Below are 17,754 nucleotides of genomic sequence, written 5' to 3' on the forward strand. Positions count from 1 at the left end.
ATAGTTTTATGTAGCATTTTTCAAAATTTATTTTTATTATTCAAAAGATCAAATACAATGTCTCTTGTCTATTAGAGTTCATGAGTTTAAACTTAACAAAGGAAAAAAAATTATTTAGAATTAAATAATTTAACAAGACAATTATTATTCCAACTATGTATTTCAAAATTAAAATAGATGTGTGAATTCAAACATTATAAATTAATTAATTTACAAACGCACGTCGCGCGAGTCTTAATCTAATTATTTTTATTATTTGAATATTTCATGATAGAATAGAACAATTTTGACATTTCGTCTAAATCGGAGGGTACAAAAATGAAAAAATAATAAAAATGAAATTAAATGCATTTCATCATGTTTCGCTCAATTCCATCTGATTTTATTTGATCCAAACAATTACATGTAAACTTTATAACAATATTAAAAGAACATGATCGTAACCAAAAAAAAAAAAGAGAGCTGCTATTTTTACACCAAAATTCAACACCGTATAGTTACACCAACTAAAATACAGCCTATGCACATGAGTTATTTGTATCAGAAAGAAAAAATAATAATAATTAAATATGATAAAGTTACAAAACCGTATAAATTACGGTGTAAGTGTCACCAATAAATGTAGGAATATCATTTCCCAAAAAAAAAATATTAAAAGAACATGATTATCGCTGTTTTTCTGTGTGGTGATAACGACAAAAAAAAAATTGCTTACTTTATTGAACATTGAATATCTGTACAAAACGAAATTGGCATGCGAATGAGGCGAATTATGTGAATCCAATATATTTATAGCAGGAGACAAAATTTGGTTCAAACTTGATGTAAATTTAACAAACAACTGTCAAATGTCATGTATATAAAATTCATCCATGTTAATTCATTTCTTATGTTACTTTTTGTTATTCATTTACATGCAATTATCTTTCTTTTTTTAATTAAACCAATAAATAATCAATTTTAATTTAATCATTCATGAAGTAGTTACTAGTTCTAAATGAAATTAATGTGGAGGTCTTGGGGTGCAAATTGTTAGGAATCAAAATGTTGCCTTAATTGACCAATCGTTAGTTGGTTCAGTGGTGATTGGCGCTGAATTTGATAGGGAGGATCACGGTTCGATCCCCCACAACTACGATCGGGAGGGTGACCCCCGAACCAGACTAAACCGGTGGTTTTAAACCCAAAAAGCCTTAATTGGGAAACTTGTGAGATATGCTTCATCCTAGTAATTAGTTTTTGTCTACTATTCTTTCTAATAAGTGCTTAAAGGGATCAAATATAATTTTTGAAAGACGCCTTACCACATGGTACCTTTTCTCAAAATTCATGATGTTGATCTTCAAATCAAAAACATTATTACAAATGAAGGTGTAAACTTGCACAAACTTTACACCATTCTTCCTATGGAAGTCCAAAGCAAAGTAGCTTAAATAACATCTTCTAGTGAATAGTGTGAAGCTTACAGTAACCACAATTCATTCATGGAACAAAGAGCTAGACAGCTACTTATAGAAAGAAAAAAAAGACCACCAAATGTCGGCTACCATTACGACAATGTGATCATTAGCAATACATTTTCAAAAATCTGACTTTTTTATCTATTGCAATTTGCAAATAGTAATTTGGATAATCAACGCAAAGAACATTAAAATTAAATTTCATATAATCTCATCAAATCTCAAGGCTACTCAATTACCGCTACTAGAATGTAAATAAACATGCAGAATTATCTTTTTTACGTGCTGCTTGCTATAGTTTATTCAATAAATAGCAATACAAACTCCACAGTATATCTACATAACCTCAAAATTCAAGAAAAAGATTTCAGCAAAAGATGCAGTGAAGGCTAGTCTTAGTGTTCTTATCTCAGCTCAACAGTCCAATTCAAGGTATCCTCCGCAAGACCCATCTGTAGACTGGTAAGGACATTATAAAGTTGCTGTGAAACCTTTCCAATGCCATCTCCATAAGATACCCTGCAAAAATATTGAATAATATAAAAATGTCAATCATTATTTCAAAATTACTGTATACAAATTAATGGAGTCGTTTGTTAATACAGCAAGTACAAATTGTCTTCTGTAATTACTATAACATACTTCTTGCCAAGATAGGTAACACTGCCAACAGGTGATACGACCACAGCTGTTCCTGTGCAGAAGACCTCGTCAGCATCTACCAATTCATCCACCGACACTAGTCGTTCCTCAACCTGCATATATTAGATGATGTTTTGCTTACTTAGGCCTAAAACTAAAACCAATAGAAACAAGAAGCAAAGTGAATTGTAGCGTGAATACAAAAATGAAAACATCACTCCTTAATTTGTGAAAATCTGATTTTCAAAACCTGTTGCTTACTTGGGCCTAAAACCAATAGAACAGTAAGAAGATTTTCAAAATCTGATTTTCCACTACTAAAACTAAAATTAACAAAAAAAATTGATTACAAATAGATGCAAAGATCACTCTTTAATTTCTTCAATTTGGATTGAAAATTTTACTAACTTGGGCTTCAATTCTTTAATACCGTGATTTGATTCAAGTAATGTGGCTATTTAGTTTTCTGAAGCGTCTTTCACCTTCTTAGAACTTTCTCTTGTCATTGGATTTCCAAGACCTTGAATGCCATCCATGCTTGTCGTCATCATAAAGTAATCTCAACTCGTTGACTTGCAATGGTCTTGTAATTGCGTCTAGCTTGTGGTATCTAACATCAGTTCGTATTACCTAAATCTTTCCTCTTTCATTTACAAAAGTAAGCTGACTGCATAGAGTGGGGAAATTTCTCCAGCAGTATTCATAATAAATAATTACCGTATGAACGTAGGATTCCCTAGATCCCATTGTTTGGTCAAAACCGAGGAATGCAAAGACAATCTTTCAAAAACAAACTCTACTCTCCATTCTTTCCATACATCCCTACCATTGCCTTCTAAAATACAAGGTCAACTGATTTTGTTATGAATTGAACAAGCACACGAGCCCAAGAAACATTCCATAAGCATCTCAACCAAGGCAATTACCAAAGATTCATTCAATATATCCAATACATCACATATATACAATATATCATATACAATATATCAAATCTCTCTTAAGCAATTCTCAACAGCCTGACAACACCCCTGACTATATATCCTTCATTGCGAAAATCTCTCTTTTCATAGACATCAGTGTTGAGATTGCCTTGTTTCTAGTCAAACTTGTAAGTATGGCAATCTTACTGCAGCTTCACATGATTTCAGTTGTCCAGACATAAAGGCAACTGCATAAAGCCCATTCCAAAATTCCATTACAATTGAAAGGCAACTAAATCCCCCCCTCAAAGATCAGAAAGAAGCCACAGAAGTAAGAACTAACTGATGTAAAAATATTTGTTCTTGGTGCTGTTGCAGTATTCTTAATACATGAATGCAAACCTACTGGGTTAACAGAGTAACCAAAATTAAACCTAATTTTCTTGAAGTATTTAAAAACTTCCACACATACTTGAAACTCCAAATTGCTGAATCAACGGGCTCTCACTCTGTACCTCCAACATGAAACCCACATTCAAAGGTAATTGTTAAGAGTCCCACGTCGGACAATATATGGCCTGAACATGTCCTTATAAGTGGGGGCAATCCTCATCCTACAAGCCGGTTTTGTAGGGATGAGTTAGGCCCAACCACATTTCTTAACATGGTATCAAAGCCTGGTTTAAGATCCGGCCACCTTCTATGGTTTCCGCTATCGGGTCACCCACCATTTATTTCCACGCTCCAGTTATCTAGTCCTGGGCGTGAGGGGGTGTGTTAAGAGTCTCACATCGGACAATATATGGTATGAACATGTCCTTGTAAGTGGGGGCAATCCTCACCTTACAAGCCGGTTTTGTAGGGTTAAGTTAGGCCCAACCACACTTCTTAACAGTAATCAATAAAGTTCTACCCACCCCTTTCATGAAAAACCACAAAAGCATGACCCCATTTACCACTTGGAATATGTGTTAACAATTGCAATAACCTCCATATCATGAGCATACACTTCCAATTTCACACTAAGCCACTAAACATGCCTCTAACAGCAAATGCACAAAAAGGAAGCACATGCAGAAAGTATAACTACTTTTTGGTACTCCCTCATATGTTTCAATCTATCTCAAGGTGAACTTGACAACCAAGCAATTTCTCGCCCAAACGCTTGAACTCACTATTTAAATAGATGTTGAATGTTTCATTATGAGACTACTCTCCCCTTCTCTGTTTTCATAACAACTCTTCTAACTCTCCTTCATTGACTACATAACCAAGATGAGGTTGGGCCTGGCCCATTAGGTATGAGCTTAGAAATTACCCATTTTACTCCTATTTCTCCTAGATTCTTTCCAACAATAACTGTACTAACCTGAAACTCTCTTGGATGTGCACGAAATCCAGATTTTTATAGTCATTGATGAACTCAATCGTTTTTGTATGGGGGGATATCATCTGGTGGCTTGAGTTGTGGTGGCTTTGGAGGCACAATTTGTGGTAGCTCTGGTGACTCAGTTGCCCACATTCTTTAAAGTTTGGACAGCAAGAACTTTGTGGTTGTCGCGAGGGGTTCAAAAATTGATGAATCAGAATATGGAAGAGTAAGCACGATTTTGTCAGCATGGTGGTAGACTGGTCGAAACCAGTGAGAGAACTGATTCTCCAATTGCACTCATTCATAATGCTTTTGCCAACGACGACCCATGGATGTCATAGATGGACTGACGTATGATGGTTCAGGCTCAGGAGGAGTCACAGGTGGTGTTGGAAGCGGTGTCAGACTTCCTGCAATTTGGGTTGCTTCCGCATGCAGACCAAAGTGTGGTAGTGCCAGCAGAGATGGAGCCAAATCACGTAAATAATCCTTTGGCAGCTTCACTGGCAGTTCTTGTGTTGCTGTTTCTCCTATAATTGAGATCCCAGTTAGTTTTGTGTGCACTTTCTAATCTTTCAATTCCGGCGATGCACAAGGTTGAACGGGATCCTCAAGGACCAAGAACGAGTTACTGCAGAACAATAGTCAACTTCTCATCTAGCATGGTCCGACTCTTGTTTCTATCGCTTCTGTTTTCCTTGGCATGGTTGTCAAAATCGGGATCTCTAAAGATCGTTGGAGTGTGAAAAAAGTGAGAATAGTAAGATTGTAAATTGGAATGTAAGATCTCACCAAATAAACAAAATTATATAAATAACTAAAAAAGATAACATTAACATAATCTTTTTTAATTAATAATAAACCACATCCAAAATTCCAAATCATAAACCCTAAACATAAACTTCAATTTAACAAATCATTCAACGCATATTGAGAAGTCCAACATCCAAATCATCTTCATCACCTCTATCATTTGCATCTTCAAGGTTGTGAACCTCCAAATCATCTTGATTGTCAATTCCATTCTCTTCATCATTTTGATTGCCAACTTCCAAATCTCCACTTTCAATTGTGAAATCCAAAATATCATCATCTAATGAACCTTGATCATTGTCCACGATCCACTCATCATTCGATTCAATGTCATCAATGCTATATTCTATCACCTTTCTTGTTTTCTTCTTCTTTGCCAACTTTGAATTTGTCATTACAAACACAACATCATTCATTTTGTCTTGCTTCAAGCGGTTTCTTCTCTTTGTATGGACCATTTCAAAGGCACTCCAATTTCTTTCACATCCCGATGAGCTACAAGTTAAGCTAAGGACACGAATGCAAACTTTTGGCGGCGCTTAAAAATAAAACTCCGGCACAGTGGTGGAGTCATATGGGAACGAGCATCCCGAGCTACAAAAGTTTGCAATTCGTGTCTTTAACTTAACTTGTAGCTCATCGGGATGTGAAAGAAATTGGAGTGCCATTGAAAAGGTCCATACAAAGAGAAGAAACCGCTTGAAGCAAAAAATAATGAATGATGTTGTGTTTGTAATGACAAATTCAAAGTTAGCAAAGAAGAAGAAAACAATAAAGGTGATAGAATATAGCATTGATGACATTGAATCGGATGATGAGTGGATCGTGGATAATGATCAAGGTTCAGATGATGATATTTTGGATTTCACAATTGAAAGTGGAGATTTGGAAGTTGGCAATCAAAATGATGGAGAGAATGGAATTGGCAATCAAGATGATTTGGAGATTCACAACCTTGAAGATGAAGATGATGGAGGAGATGAAGATGATTTGAATGTTGGACTTGCTCAAGATGCCTTGAATGATTTGTTAAATTGAAGTTTATGTTTATCTTAAATTTTAGTTTATGTCTAGGGTTTATGATTTCGAACTTTGGATGTGGTTTATGACTTGGAATTTCGGATGTGGTTTATGACTTGGAATTTCGGATGTGGTTAAAATTATGTTGATGTTATTTTTTTTCAGTTATTTGTATAATTCTGTTTATTTGGTGAGATCTTACGATCCGATTTACGATCTTACGATTCACGCCTTTTTCATACCTCAATGATCTTTAGTAAAATCCCGATTTTGACAACCATGGATCACATAGGTAAATTCCATTCTCCTCAAAGAACTATTCATCCCTCTCGATCCATGCAATAAGATATGTTCCCATAAAATCCAGAAAATGTACCTTCTTAACCCACATCTCATCTACCTCCGGTAAGACTGGTTTCCTTTCCCCGATTGGGCCCGACAAGTCGGACCAATTGATTGGAACCCAAATAAAAGAGAAGAAAATTTATTATTGATCGAAAAATGTATCACAAACAGATCTCTCCTTTAACCCAAAACAAAGTATCCTCGGGAATTTTGGAATTCCTTCTACACAAGCTCGAAGCCAAAAACTATCCACAAAAGACTAATTGCCTTATTTTTCCCTCTCACCCTTGTAACGTGCATTTTCACTCTCTCAAACTAACTTTCCAGCTCAGCACTCCCCTCTCTATTTGGGTCCTATCAGAGATCATGTCAAACAAATTAAAATCCTTGTTGAGGGACTGATGGAAAAAGAGTCAACGGCTGATGAGATTCTTCTTTGTAAATTTACTTTTATAAAACATTCCTCGTTGCCTCCTAAGATGCAAATATTGCCTAGATTTTCCAACCACACTTGACATTTATTACTAATGCCTAGGGATCAAAAAGATAAAAACACTGTTTAATTCTTTTTTTCAGATTTAATTTGAAAAACATTTTTTTGGAAAAAGTTAGATATCAGAGACAAGACAATATTCATCGTTGATTAAAAATCTAGTACCTGGAAACCTTGGCTTTGAGCAACGTCAATTATACTCTTTCGAGTAATGCCAGGCAGGATAGTCCCTTTGATAGATGGAGTTGAAATAATGTTACCCTGAAAGCATATGGAAATCAGGACAGCACAATGCAGTAAATTCTAATGGAATAGTATTTCAAAACAATAGCAACAGTGAAGCTAAGCTAGACCATAAAACATGCGAGAATACAAAATTTAGAAACTTCATAATCTATACGAAAGATGCCAGATTAACAAACCTATTCAGTTTAGTGTGAAAGAGCCAAACATTAGACTCTTTTCAGACTTTAACTATTTTCAATGCGAGACTTAGCTTTTTCTCAATATATGCTCTATATTTTTTCCAAACACATTATTATAATAAGCGCTATTTTCAGAAAATACATTGCAAGTAATATACTTAAGTTTGTTTTTAACTTTTGTACAAAGCTGCTATAAATTATTACTGGTGCTGTCATATATATTCTTATACAAGACTGCTATTTCTATCACATCTAGTCAGGCTACTATTTTTTGTCAGGATAGACCGACAACAAAGTTTAAGAACTAGTCTTAATCAGGGAGAATTTTGTTTAAATGGAACAACCTAATATTGCCAACATAAAGAAGAGTTTATAGAAATCGAAAAAAGAAAGAGAGAAAAAATAATTCATTTGTAAGGACCACAGAGAGAAGTGTATGTATAAATTGGTATAACCGTAAAAGGGAGCATTATGGACCAAGAGCATGTCGTACTGATTTTGCAAGTGTAGCTAAAAGAGTACCCAAAAAAATTGAGATTGTCTTAATCAGGGAGAGTTTTTGTTCAAATAGAACAACCTAATATTGCCAGCAGAAAAAAGAATTTATAGAAACCGGAAAAAGAAAGAAAGAGAGAAAAAATAATTTATTTCTAAAGACCACAGATAGAAGTTTATGTAAGAATTGGTATAACCGTATAAGGGAGCATTATGGGCCAAGAAGATGCCGTACTGATTTTGCAAGTGTAGCTAAAAGAATACCAAAAAAAATTTAACTTGTCTTAATAGGGAGACTTTTTGTTAAAACGGAAAAACCTAATATTGCCAACGGAAAGAAGAATTTATAGAAATCAGAAAAAGAAAGAGAAAAAAAATAATTTATTTGTAAGGACTACAGAGAGAAGTCTATGTACGAATTGGTATAACCGTATAAGGCAGGCAGCATTATGGGCCAAGAGGATGCCGTGCCGATTTTACCAAAAGATCAGGTGAAGGAGCTAACTCTGGAAAATGATAGAAAAAATAGCTCGGACACTAACTTGCATGAAGAGTCTGATTAAGTCAATTTTTGTCTGTATTGCAAGAGAAATGAGGTGGTGGAAAATAAAACCATATGTGCAAAACAGTAAATGTAGTGTAATAATCAAGCATATAAACGATGACCAAAAACATAATCACAGTTGTAAATTTAAACTGGTTCATTAAATATAATACCTTAACAACAAATATATTGCAGGAAGAAACCTCCTCCAAGTATCTTTTGTGCACACAGTCAAGGTACAAAACATCAGAGTAGCCTTTAGCTTTGGCTGCAGATTGTGCCTTAAGAACCTAAGAAGAATAATCACATATGCACAGAGTGAGAGAAAGTCAGTATCTTAAAAATAAAAATAAAAAGGTATGCCAGTGTCATGAAATGATAGTTAAAAAACCAAACAGAAAACTCAAGCCACCTCTGAATATGTCGTAATGGTCAGTTCTGTCAATAAAAAATATAATAATTGTACAAGAGGAAGAAAAATTAATGTGGCACAAGAAAATTCTCAATTTTCATCCATATGCTCATTTAGCCGAGTACAAGAAAGCAATTTTGCTGGTTTAGTTGAAAACATACTGCTAATTGAAATAAATAGAAAATAGGAAAATCTTCAAACCGAAATTGCTACTACCACAAGTTCTCTTTGCAAGAAACAAACTATCAATTCAACAAGACAAATGAAATGCCTTTAAATCACTTGATTTTAATTAATAGTATGTTAAATTTAATTTTATTCTAAAATTACCCATACTATTAAATCCATTAATGGTTGAATAAACCCATGTGCATCAGAAATTACAATAAATAAGGGTATAAAAGGAATATTAAAATTAATAAACTTGAAAAGAGGTCATGTTTCTTATTACTAAGGACCACGAGAATAAACCCAATTATTGCTTATAAAAATAAAAAATACTGGATGAGATATTATTTAAATTCAAGGCAACCATGGAGAACATCTACAACCACGTCAGAGGACAAACAAACTGAAAATGAGAAGGGGATGCAATCTGGCTTACCGCAGCATAGTTTCCAATGGTCTTCACACCTCCAGTACCACCAGGAGTTGCACGATGTAGATCATTCTCCACAATCAGATTGATTGGAGACAAACCTTCCTGCGGTTAAAACGATAAGCCATAAACTTTTGAAAAGATAAATTGCAACCTTAAAAAAGTATTAGAAAGAGATGAGCATGATTGGTTATGTTCATAATAAAATTATTATGACAACATCAGACTGATAATTCTAAGGTGTAGTTAAAAGTCAAAAATGGGTTATGTAATGAGTACACCTCATTTAGATGTAGCTAATAGAGTCTACCAAGACGAAAAACTCAAGAATATAAACCCCTAAATGCTTCAACGAGTTTCCCTCATACTTTCAAACTCAAAGTTCAAACCATTCAGTCCCCAACACAAAAGGCATAAATATTAAATTTCTGTTAACATTTATCACAAGTGATAGTGAGAATAGGTAGTTAACATTATTAATCCGGCTAAAGTCAGCTTTAACACTGCTACAGTTGGTTAGAGGAATTACGACAATTGGTAGTCATAGTCCATAATTCATAGTTATATGTGCGTATGTGTGCAATATTTTCATTTAGTTGATTATGATGATCATTGAATCAATGAGAAAGTTCACATCACTAACATGGTATCACTAACAATGATGCTACTAGTCCTCATAATATTCAGAAAGTCCCTAGCTCTAAGCTATTCATCGATGTGAAACTTGTGAATGAACACAGGAACTGTACAAGTTTAAGATTCTAGGTAACATAATTGGGTTAACAGTTAACACACATGCAAACTCATTTCTCCGTAGGAGTGGACTCGAGCATAGTCAAACATACAAAATCACAAGCCTAGCTGCAAGTTGACAAATCTAAAAGGAGATCTAATATCTACAACAAAATTACCCAAACTGACATAACAAAGCTATTGTGTTGCTACGAAACCATAAAATGCCCATAGTATAAAATTATCTGCAAATCCAGTGTCCAAGTATGGTAGATATGGCAATTTTTATGTAAGGAAAAGACAAAAAAGGAAGGAGAGAGAACATGATAATTGTTAGTTTTGCTGCACATTGGTTATTACAGCTGGCTCACAGCTGGCAGCCTGTGAGTGGAGGAAGGGTCCTAGGAATCAGAATAAATGATTGGAGCTGCTGGTGGTTAGGGTACGCAGAAATTAGTAGTGGATATCCCACTTGGGAGAGACAAGGCCTCTCTAAGAGCCTCTTTTATTTTTTCTATCTTTCTGCCAATTTTCTACAGCATACTACTTTTGTTTGTAACCCTAGATCCCATTTGAACTCTAGAGAAATTCAAATAAAAGTCAGTCTTTTCCTATATTATTCTGTTTCTGTTAATTTCCCTATTTAGATATTAAATTGATCCTATCAATTTGGTATCTAGAGCCTTGGTTTCATTACACAGTGAATGGTCATTCCTAGAAGCATCATGGAAAACAGAGTTGACACGATTGAAGAGAGGATGAACAATTTTGAAGGAACTATGGAACAAATTCGTCAACTGATTGTAGAGCAACAAACACGACCGCAGGTCACAGTGGAGCAGATTAGGCAGTTGATTCGAGAGCAACCTGCTCGGAATCAAAGGCGACATGGTAGACCACGTGGGCGGAGTTACGAGGACGACGGAGAGGATGAAGGAAGCAATGGCAGTACGATTTCGCGAGAATCGCAACCACGACATTGTCGTCATGGTGGTGGAAGTGGATCCGGTTTTTTCGGAAACAGACGAAGGTTAGAGATCCCAATTTTTAAGGGAGAAGATGCGTATGGTTGGCTCGTACGCGTTGAGAGGTATTTTCAGCTGAATGGGGTAAGAGTTCGTGACAAATTGGATACGGTGGTGTTGGCGATGAAAGACAAGGCCTTAAATTGGTATCACTGGTGGGAGGAGCAGACACCACTAAGGACGTGGGAAGAATTTAAGGTAGCTGTTATGAAAAGGTTTCAACCGAGACCCTTACATAATCCGATGGGACCTTTGTTGAGTTTGGGGAAGAAGGGTACAGTGGTGGAGTACATGGAAGAGTTTGAGATGATGGTGGCTCCATTGAGAAGGGAGGAGAGAGTTATGTCAGATTCCATTTTTTTGAAGGGAGTGAAGGAGGAAAAAGATGAGGTGTTCAATAAGAAAAGCAGTTCATGGAGAGACAAAGGGGGAACTCTAAGAATCAAGGATCCTGGAGATTTTGGGGGATATAGGAAGGAGGAAGAAAGGACCAATAATGGAGGAAATGAGAAATCTAAGGGTAGGGGACAGAACCCTGCAGAACGGGAGGAAGGCAGTAAGAAGGGATTTTGTTTTAAATGTGGGGACAAAGGGAATAGAGAGCACATTTGTAAATTCAAGCATATGAGTTTAAAATTGTGTGCCAATAGCAGTGATGAAGATGAAAAGGAAAGGGAGGTGGAATTTCAACAAGAAAAGATTGAGAAAGTGGTTGAAGAGTTGAAAACTATGCAGCTATCCATGCAAAGTAGGGAGGGATTCACTTCAAATAAAATCTTTCAAGGTATGGGTGACAGTGGAGGATAAGAAGTTGGTGACCTTGATTGATTCAAGGGCAACCAACAACTTTATTAACTCAAGGTTAGTGGAACAGTTGAGGTTTAAGGTAGTGGACACCCCCACTTATGTCATTGAAGTGGGAAATGGAGAAAAAGTCACAAATCAAGGGATTTGTGAAGGACTGAAGTTTCAAATGCAAGGTAGCATGATCAAGGCACTAAATGATGAAGACATGGGTTTTTATTTACAACCCTTGGAGAATCACACAGCTGTGGACCCACCTGAAGAAAAAATAGGGGAGGAAGTGTTAAATTCCTTTGAAGAGGTGTTATATTTGGTTACAGAATTGCCTCTTATGAGGGAATATGACCCTGGCATTAGGCTCCAAGCTGAGGCTGCAATACCAAATTTCATACCATATAGGTATCCCTTCTATCAACAAAATAAAATTGAGAAGATAGTGGGAGTCATGCTCCAAGCTGAGATCATCCGACACATCACCAGTCCCTTTTCTAGCCCGGTTTTGTTGGTCAAAAAGAAGGGTGGAGGATGGAGATTCTACACTGATTATATTGGAGGGTTACCTAAGGTTCAAGGGGTAGCTACTGTGATGGTAGTAGTGGATAGGCTGAGAAAATATGTTCATTTTCTCCCAGTCAGTCATCCCTACACAGCCAAGAGAATTGCTGAATTATTCATTCAAGAAGTGGTCAGATTACATGGTTTTCCCTATTCCATTATTTCTGACAGGGACAAGGTATTCCTAAGCAATTTCTGGGCTGATCTGTTCAAACTAGCAGGCAGTAAGTTGAAGTACAGCAGTGCCTATCACCCCCAATCTAATGGGCAGACTAAAGTGGTGGATAGGTGTTTAGAAACCTATTTGAGATGGGTAACTGGTCTGAAGCCTAAACAATGGCCTAAATGGCTAGCTTGGGCTGAATATTGGTATCATACCAATTACCATGCCTTTTTGACGACTGCACCTTTTGAGGCCTTATATGGTAGGGCACCACCTGTGTTAATAAGAGGAGACACACCTTTTTATGCTGTGGATGAATTTAACAAATTGACAGCTGCAAGAAATGTTATGCTGAGGGAGTTACAAGATCAGTTGCTTAGAGCTCTAGATGTGATGAGACGCCAGGCCAATAAGCATAGAAGGGAGGTTGAGTATGAAGTAGGAGAAAAGGTGTCCTTGAAGATACAACCTTATAAGATGAAGAAGTTGGCTATGAGAGTGAATCAAAAACTTAGCCCTAGGTACTATGGCCCTTATGGAATGTTGCAAAGGATAGGGGCAGTAGCTTATAAACTGAAGCTACCTGAAGACACTAGGGCACACCCAGTTCTCCATGCTTCTTTTTTGAAGAAAACTGTCTCATCTTCTCTGGAATCACAGCCCCTGCCAGCTTGTATGAATGAGGAGTGGCACTTAGAACCTCCTCCCGAGAAGATGATAGTTTCTAGGAGAAATGAGCAGGGAGAGATAGAGGTTTTGGTAAAATGGAAGAACCTGCCCGACGTCGAAAATTCGTGGGAATTAAGAAACAAGATAGGAGCAGAATTTCCAAACATTCTCCTTGAGGTCAAGGAGAGTTTTGAAGGGGGGAGAATTGGTAGATATGGCAATTTTTATGTAAGGAAAAGACAAAAAAGGAAGGAGAGAGAACATGATAATTGTTAGTTTTGCTGCACATTGGTTATTACAGCTGGCTCACAGCTGGCAGCCTGTGAGTGGAGGAAGGGTCCTAGGAATCAGAATAAATGATTGGAGCTGCTGGTGGTTAGGGTACGCAGAAATTAGTAGTGGATATCCCACTTGGGAGAGACAAGGCCTCTCTAAGAGCCTCTTTTATTTTTTCTATCTTTCTGCCAATTTTCTACAGCATACTACTTTTGTTTGTAACCCTAGATCCCATTTGAACTCTAGAGAAATTCAAATAAAAGTCAGTCTTTTCCTATATTATTCTGTTTCTGTTAATTTCCCTATTTAGATATTAAATTGATCCTATCAAAGTATGACAAAGAACACAATTCCTGTGATTCCTGTCATGAACACAGTTTTAAACATCATCGTGAACCCAACTTCAATCAAATATCCAACCAAGCATTGAACTCCACGTCAATTTTGGACCCAGCTTTCTGTTTACTCTACTCCAACCCAAAATCCTGCTATCGCTCTGTTGCAAAATTTCAATTTGAATCTAGTTTACACTACTCCGACCCAAAATTCCGCTTCCGATCTGTTGCAAAATTTCAATTTGAATCTAGTTTACACTACTCCGACCCAAAATTCCGCTTTCGATCTGTTGCAAAATTTCAATTTGAACCTAGTGTTTAAACGTTTGGACCAACAACCCATTGTGTTTTATATGTGAACCAGTCACCTATTGTGCTTTGTTTTCCAATTTCAAATTTGTGAATTGTTACAGTTTGTGAATTATTACACTTGCCTTGGTTCATGTGTTGCCTTTAGCTTAATTCAATTTGTCTTAATTTAAATTTCAAATTTGTGATTCAGTTATGTTTGGGTTGTGAATTGTTACACTTGCTTTAGTTCATGAGTCGCCTTTAGCTTATATATCAGTTTATCTGTATTACGGAATGGGTAAAAATCATGAGTTGCCGTGAAGCAATAAAGTTGTTACTTTTAAAAACTAGAAAAAAACACTGCTGGATATGGTACTAAAGTATGTTTAGATAAAATTATATGGTTCTTAAATAACATATTTACATGAGGTAAATGTTTGTGAGCTTAACATATTGGCGGGTTTTAAATAGACAATCAAGTTTGAAAATCTGAAGGCTATTTTCAAGTAAGCCTTTCAAAGCTCCTTATTTACAAGTGAAAGAAAATAGTGATAGATTTGTATAAACTAGCATAATGAAGATTTCATATCTCAATGTAGCAATGCAGATACATTACCTTGAAGTAGTTCCCGACAGGTGAAACATATATTAAAAAGGTGTACTCTGGAGCAGGTGCAAGCCCAAGTACAGCTCCACTTCCCATTAGCAAAGGTCTAATATACAAGGAACCCTTACCCTGAGGTGGTATCTGAAAGCAAAAATCTCCTAATCAAGCTTATGTATATCAAAAGTTCTGGATTTCTTAAAGCAATTATAGGTTTTATAGTACCCAGCGTTTGTTTGCTAAAACAGTGTCTTTCACAGCTTCCACAAACTGTTCTACGCTAGGTGATGGCATGCACATCCGCTCGGCACCCATCTTCATCCGTAAGGCATTCTCTTCCGGACGAAAGAGGAGTATATTCCCATCTTCTTTGCGGTAGGCTTTCAAACCTTCAAATAACCCCTGCAATAATTGTGAACCAGAGAAACACATTCTTTATCAAAGAAACAGACAGAAAATTCAATCCAAACATAAAGGACACAAATTCGATTTCAATTCTAATTAAACAAGTCAGAATTCTTCAAAATGTAACAGCCCAAATTCAAAACCCAATTATCAATTAAGACAGTGTTCATAAATGCAGATCGCAGAAAATAGCAAAAAGTAGCAGTTTGTTTTAATTCCACTAAGCAGCAGTGCTATATAGTGCATCGCAGAACAATAACAATTTGCAAGGTTTTAAATAAAGGTCTGCTACTGCAATTAAGACTATAGCATAATGGTAACGATAGCATTTTCCCCATAACAAAAGAGTAAAAAAAAATCACACCAAAACGCTGTTACAGATGCGATAAAACACTGTTACAGCCATGGAAAAACACCGTTACAGCTGTGACAAAACACATAATGATGTTCATAAAAATAGACAGAAAATCACATTTAATGCATATCTAAACATAAATTACATAATTTTATCTTATAATAACATAAAACAATTTTCAATTTCAGTTAATACAAATAGTTCTAATAAGATTTGGACAACATTGTGATCAATTCACACAGCAACAACCGCAACATGCATAACAGCCGAAATCGCAACATCCTTAGCATAACCCCGACCTCGGAACCATTGTTTAAAACCTTGGCATTTCGTTGTAATTCTACTCAGCAATATCGCTATAGCACCGATATTTAACAACAAACAACTGGATTAAAGTCAAAAGCAACTGCATCAAGTCAAATATTCAAAAACATGAATCCAATATTCATAATATAACCTGCCCATAGTTTAAAACACCAGCAGCAGGGTTCAATTCAATGTTCCCAAAACGCTTCAATTCACCCTTAGAAAAAGTTCCACCTTGATCACATTTGGTGAAATACATATAATCAGTAGGTTGAAGACCAAATCCAAGATTATCCCAATCTACATCAGCCAACTCAATCGCCTCACTACACAATCCAAAACCATCAACAAAATCAAAAAAACGTGACAAAGCAAAAAAAAAAAAAATCAATTAATCAAATCATAACAAACAGTTCAGAAAAATGAAAATGAATATAGAACCTGTAGGTAGGAGAAACAGAGGCGGAAGGTCTGAGAAGAGAAGCTTGGGAAGTCGAAGGAAACTGCTTATGAAGCTGCGAAGGGGAAGGAAAAAACGGTTAGGAATTAGGGAAGAGAAAATGCGAGGAGGGAATTAGAGAGGAAGGAGATGGAAGTACCTTGAGGGAGAGAGAACGATTGGGCGGAAATGCGGGGGAAAGAAAAGGGGAGGAAAGACGGGAGGGGTGGATCGAGGAAGTCAATCGAATGCCGGTGAGTGCGGCGGTCGTTTCCATTTTTTTTTTCAATCTGCTCAAACAATGACGACGACTCTGAAACTCTCTTGTTCGTACCAGCGAAACTAGTAATTAGTGTTAGGTTGGTTTTATCCTTTTAAAATTTTTTGGTCAAAGGTTGGTTTTACTATTTTTTTTATATTTTTTTGGGTAAAGGTGGGGATTATTTTATGGCATTGTGAACTGAATGAGATGACGAGGGATCAAGTATATCCTTGCATTTACTTTCCAGGTATACTTTTCACTAAAACCTAATGATAAGAACCATTTCTTTTTAACATTCTAACTTTATTGACTAAAGTATATATATATGGGTCACTCATTTTAAAAATACTCACGTAAACTATAAATCCTAAATCTTAAACCATAACCTCTAAAGAAAGAACGATATGAGTTTTTTGAAATAAATACTAGGGATTGTTGTTCTCATCTTTAGCGGTGAACAGTCATATAAATTGGGAAAGTACGTATTTGAACGTATGTATTCGTTAGAGGTGTCAATTTATGGGGCCAATTAATTTGAGCCTCAGCCCCATAATAATGGGGCCTAAAAAAAATTCAAAAATAATAGGCCCTTAAATACATAGGGCCCAAACTTAAAAGGCCCCAAAATTTAAAAGAGGGCCATTAGGCCCCAAATCAAATAAAATCTTAATTCAAGTTGAATTCTTGAATCACTGAAAAATTATCTATGTTGAAAATCCTTTAAGATCACTACCACAGACTTGTCGTCGCCGCTTCATCTTGTCGTCGCCGCTTCATCTTGCCGTTGTTTTCTTTGCCACCACCGCCTCGTTTTGCTGCACCCATCATGATTGTCCTTTTTGTCTTATCTCGCTTCCACCGTCGTGCTTGAATTAATCTCCATGTGGACATCCGTCTGCCATGTCAGAAACCTCCGACAGCATAGCAGATATGCTTCCAGAAGCTGAGATTCAGTGCATGACATTTGTCTTCTTTTTTTGAATCTTTCCTGAAG

The 17,754-nt window shown here is 36.2% G+C and overlaps 1 protein-coding gene across 1 annotated transcript; it reads right to left on the minus strand.

The window, feature by feature from the left end:
• Positions 1 to 1,624: 1,624 nt before the first annotated feature.
• LOC131652295 (branched-chain amino acid aminotransferase 2, chloroplastic-like) lies at positions 1,625 to 16,874 on the minus strand. The gene is made up of 10 exons (XM_058922121.1): positions 16,659 to 16,874; positions 16,501 to 16,574; positions 16,211 to 16,385; positions 15,219 to 15,395; positions 15,006 to 15,137; positions 9,546 to 9,644; positions 8,703 to 8,819; positions 7,231 to 7,326; positions 2,103 to 2,215; positions 1,625 to 1,979 (listed from the first exon to the last, which is right to left on the minus strand). Exons 1-10 carry the CDS (start codon positions 16,773 to 16,775, stop codon positions 1,865 to 1,867), a joined length of 1,215 nt encoding a protein of 404 aa, XP_058778104.1. The 5' UTR covers positions 16,776 to 16,874; the 3' UTR covers positions 1,625 to 1,864.
• Between the last annotated feature and the right edge of the window lie 880 nt (positions 16,875 to 17,754).

This window comes from Vicia villosa, linkage group LG2, assembly GCF_029867415.1.
Source record: "Vicia villosa cultivar HV-30 ecotype Madison, WI linkage group LG2, Vvil1.0, whole genome shotgun sequence".
In the NCBI taxonomy this organism is placed as follows: Eukaryota; Viridiplantae; Streptophyta; class Magnoliopsida; order Fabales; family Fabaceae; genus Vicia; species Vicia villosa.